The sequence below is a fragment of the Gracilinanus agilis genome, chromosome 5 (genome assembly GCF_016433145.1).
Source record: "Gracilinanus agilis isolate LMUSP501 chromosome 5, AgileGrace, whole genome shotgun sequence".
NCBI classification, from domain to species: Eukaryota; Metazoa; Chordata; class Mammalia; order Didelphimorphia; family Didelphidae; genus Gracilinanus; species Gracilinanus agilis.
The window spans coordinates 310,576,598-310,580,862 of NC_058134.1; the positions used below are offsets into that span (position 1 = coordinate 310,576,598).

The window sequence follows — 4,265 nt, forward strand, 5'->3', positions numbered from 1 at the left end:
TCTCTCAGGAGAGACAAATACATAGATGAATGTAAAATGCCGGGGAGGGAGGCAAAGGCTTCATGTGGAAGGTGCTGCCTGGGCGGCGTCATGAAGAGAAGGAAGTGGGGGGGGGGGGTTGGTTTGAGGCAGCAGGAGGGGATGGCCATCCCCGACAGTACAGACTCGGGAGGTTGGGAGACTAAGTGGAGGCCAGGTTGTAAAGGCTTTTAAGAGGCCAACAGCAGTTTGCAGCTAATCTTGGAGGTGGCCGGGAGTCCCTGGAGGATGAGCATAGGAATAGCACGCTCCAATCTGTTTTTAAGGAAAACCAGTTTGTCACCTGCCTGTATGGAAGAGGGGTTGAAGAACAACTTGAGAGAAGGAGACTATTAGGAAGCTCATGAAAGACTAAGTTAAAACAGGAGGGGGGGGGTTGGAAAGGTAGAGATGGAGATATTTGACAACCAGTTGGATGTATGGGGTGAGGGGGAACGAGGCATTGAGGGTGTTTCTGATGGGGCAACTGGGTGGCTCAGTGGATAAAGCACCGAGTCTGGAGATGAGAGGTCCTGGGTTCATCCTAGCTGGGTGACCCTGGGCAGGTCACTTGACCCCATTTGCCTAGCCTGTACCATTCTTTTGCCTTAGTATCTTAGTGTACTTGGTATCGATTCCAAGGCTAAAGATAAAAGTTGGGTGGGGGGAATGGATTCTGAGCTTATAAACCTGAGAAACGGGAAAAATAGAGACGCCTCCACAGAAATAGGGAAGTATGGAAAAATGGGGAGAGCTTGGGGCAAAGGGGACGCGTCCTGCTTTGGACAGGCTTTGAAATGTCTCCCAAGAGAGCCCTTTGAAGGGTCCACGAGTGATGTGAGACTGAAGGTCGGGAGCTGCTGACTGATCTCTTTTGTGTTTGTATCTTCCTATAAATCCATATTGATTATTGATCATTGATATTGTGGTACATTAGTTTATACAAGCTAAGGAAGCTTTTCACCAGTGGGATGCCTCTTGCCAGTCGTCTCAATGAATATTCTATATATTCTAGCCTTCTCGGCCCACGGGGCCTGCTTAATCAAGTGCACGATTTCTGCTAGATGAACAGCCTGGCTTCCGGCCTGCATCCGCATTGCCTTTCCTCAGAGCTCAGGGGAGAAGCCCACCTCCTGCAGGGCAGTGCCCTTTCCTTTGGCAGCAAGCACTGGGCTGGCACTTCTTATTCCACCACTAGCTTTGTTCCCTGCCGCTAGGAAGAGGGCTCATTTCCCCAAAGTGGAACTGTAGTAGCTTTGCCTTGGGATTCGAGGTGGAGCCCACACCTGAGCAGACACCTTGCTGCAGGTCACAGTGGCCGGCCTGTCGGTCTGGTCGTCAAGAAGACTTGGGTTTACGTGCCCCCTCGGATACCTCCTCGCTGTGGAGCTACCTCGCCAGTCATTCGAACCCAAAGTCTCCGTTTCCTCATCTGTAAGACAGGATCAGAAGAGCATCCACTTCCCGTTTTTTGAAGTGATCAAACGGTAGATGAGCAATAAATACCGCACGTTGTTAAGATAAAAAATGATAAAGGCTGATATAATAATATAAATTAGTATTAAATTAAAGCCATGGCCATGCTGGTAAAATATATATATAAGACCGCGCCTATCTTTTATATTTACCGCCAGAGCCCATTCTTCCAGCCGGCGTCCTGGAAGATCAAGAGGCGTTACTTTCGGATTTCCTCCCATTTTAAACTGTTCTCTGCGTGGGGACGCCCAAAGAACCGGAAACCCGCAACCCGCTGGACCACGGGAAATGTAGCTTGATAGCCCCCACGTGTCCATAGGAAAAAAAAATATATATATATATATATATATATATATATATATTTTAGATGGCATCTCCCAAATTCCAATTACACAACGTAAGCAGTCCTGGGAAGGCCGCAGAGCATGCGTTGTTTTTCAGATTCTCCTCTTTTCCCTCATCAACATCAACATCATCATCATCCGCTAGACCAGAGCTGGGCAGACTATTCCTGGCGGGCCAGATCCAGGCTTGAGCTGGCCCATCCCAGCCTCAAGCCATTCCCTAATCACTCGTCCCCCACATCCAGATGTAGTGATTAGGGCATCGCTTAAGGCCAGGATGGGCCAACTCCAGCCTGGATCTGTCCGTGGGGAATAGTTTGCCCAGCTCTGCACTAGGGCTAAGCAGCCCCTTTTTGTGCAAAGGGCGTATTGTAAGGCCCCAGGCCTGGCCGGAGCGCCGCGCCTTTCCCGTCAGTAGTTCCTCCTTTTTGCTTTGTCCGTGAATTCTATTTGTCCATTGAATCTGCGTCATGTCGTGGAACTGGAGTTAAGTGGTAAACTCAAGGACTGCTTCTAGGCTCCCGCCACGTCAGAACTGGAGGGCCATCGAAGGAGTTTTTATTGCTGTCATTTGGGTCTTTTTAGGAAACACCACCCGACCTCTCGCAGGATCCCTTCCTGCCTCTCTGCCATACGTGGGAAAGTCTGAAAGGATGCGGGGGGCCACGTCCCTGCTGGTCTTCCGGCTCCCCCTGGGAGCAAGGCTTGTTCTTTGGATCTGTGCCTGGGGCTCTGCATCAGTTCTCATGACTCTCTCCAGGCTTCTCTGGATTCATCCTGCAGCTCAGGAAGATTCCTGGGCCGCCTTCTTGGCGCTTGGCGAGCCATTCCCCGCTGGGGGGCATCTCTGTCCCTTGTTCCCAGTTCTTTGTTCAGGCCGGGCAATGGGACAAAGAGGGAAATAAATGCCTTCTGCCTACAGTCTCCAGGGAATTGGAGGTGGAGACCCGGGCCCTGGGCAGGAGGAGAGCCCGCTGCCCTATGTCCCCTTCCCGGGAGGGCGCTCTGGGGGAAGGCACTGGCCCTTTGGTCTCAGTTTCCTCGTCTGTAAATCAAAGGGTCTCGATTGGATGATCTGGGCTGGCTGACCGAGGTCCATGTTGTTCCTCCTAAGAGAGGAGGGAGGAGCGCTGGGAGACTTAGCTTCTGGTTCTTCCACAAACGGACAGCTCCCCCTGCTGCCCCAAGCCAGAATGGCCATGGGGCCCAGACTCAGCCCGCCGGAAGAGGCAGGGGCAGAAGCAGGGGCAGACGCAGACGCAGGGGCAGAAGCAGGGCCAGGGGCAGGGGCGTCCGTGCCCCCCCTCGCTCCTGCCAGCCCCGAGGTTTCGTGGAAGATCACAAGTGAGCCTGAGTGCGGCAGCCACACACTTTCCCTCTCCTCGTTCTCGTGGCTGCTTCCTTGTAGGGAGCAGCGTTGGAGCTCGGGCCTCTCCTCACTGTCCCGGGGCTCCTCCCGACGCCGACCTCTGAATCCAAGCTGACTGGTCACCCTGGGGCGGGCGTCCTTCGGGCCCCTCCAGGGAAATGGATCATTCTTGGTAGGAGCTAAAGGCAGAGATTCCCCGGGTGATGTGGGCCAATGGCAGGCCACGAGCCGGGAGAGACCGGAGCCTTCGTGGCGGTGTGGCCATGGTGTCCAGAGCAGGAAAGGCAACCAGGAGAGCGCGCCAGCTTCATAGAAAGTGCTTTTCTGAGTCACCAGGCCGTGGCCCCCTCCAGTAGAGAGGGAGGCGCTTAGGGTGAATTCTGAAGGAAGAGACGGAGCAGGCGTCACAGCTGGGGCAAAGCAGTGCCCACGGGGGACGGGGAGCCCAGGGGCGAGGGGCCGGAAGCGCATTGGAGCCAGCTTGGGCAGAGCTTTTGGAGCTAGACAGCCGCATGTGCACTTCTGAGCCCCTCAGGCAGAAAAGGGCCTGGCTGGGGCTGCAGCCCCCAAAGGCCACCCTGTGAGGGACACGAGGCTGGGGGGGGGGGGGAGCCGGGGCAGGAAGGCGGCCGAGGTGGTAGATGGGGGGGGACGTCTGGTTGGGGCCGCTAAGCCTGGTGAGGAGGGGCCGTGGGCAGAGGGGCTGATTCTCTCTGAAGTCACTCTTCTGACTTTTTTCCTTCTTTCCAACAGCTCTGAAAAGTCCAGCTGCGTTTCACGAACAGAGAAGGAGCTTGGAGCGGGCCCGGGTAAGGCACCAGAAGTCCCCGGCAGGACGGCGCTCTTTCTCTGCCAGCCTCGGGCAGTGCCCATCCTGAGCTGGCCAGGAACTCTTTCCTGGGGTGAGGGGTGGGCCCGGCCAGGATGGTGGCCTAGCCATGTGGGCTCTGCATCCTTCCTGCCCCGCGTCCCACTCCTCACCCTGGTGCTTGAGTGTCTTTCCACAAGGCATGACTGCTGCCACGCACAGGGTTGCCAAGCTTCCGTCCGCTTGGTAT

At 55.2% G+C, this 4,265-nt stretch overlaps 1 protein-coding gene across 1 annotated transcript in view; it reads right to left on the minus strand.

Annotated features, from left to right (window-relative positions):
* Positions 1-4,184: 4,184 nt before the first annotated feature.
* The window catches only part of SGSM3 (small G protein signaling modulator 3), a 27,413-nt gene continuing 27,332 nt past the window's right edge, over positions 4,185-4,265 (minus strand). Inside the window, exon 11 of the mRNA XM_044679308.1 lies at positions 4,185-4,257. Coding sequence (XP_044535243.1) covers positions 4,185-4,257 — 73 coding nt within the window. The remainder of the gene's footprint in view (positions 4,258-4,265) is intronic.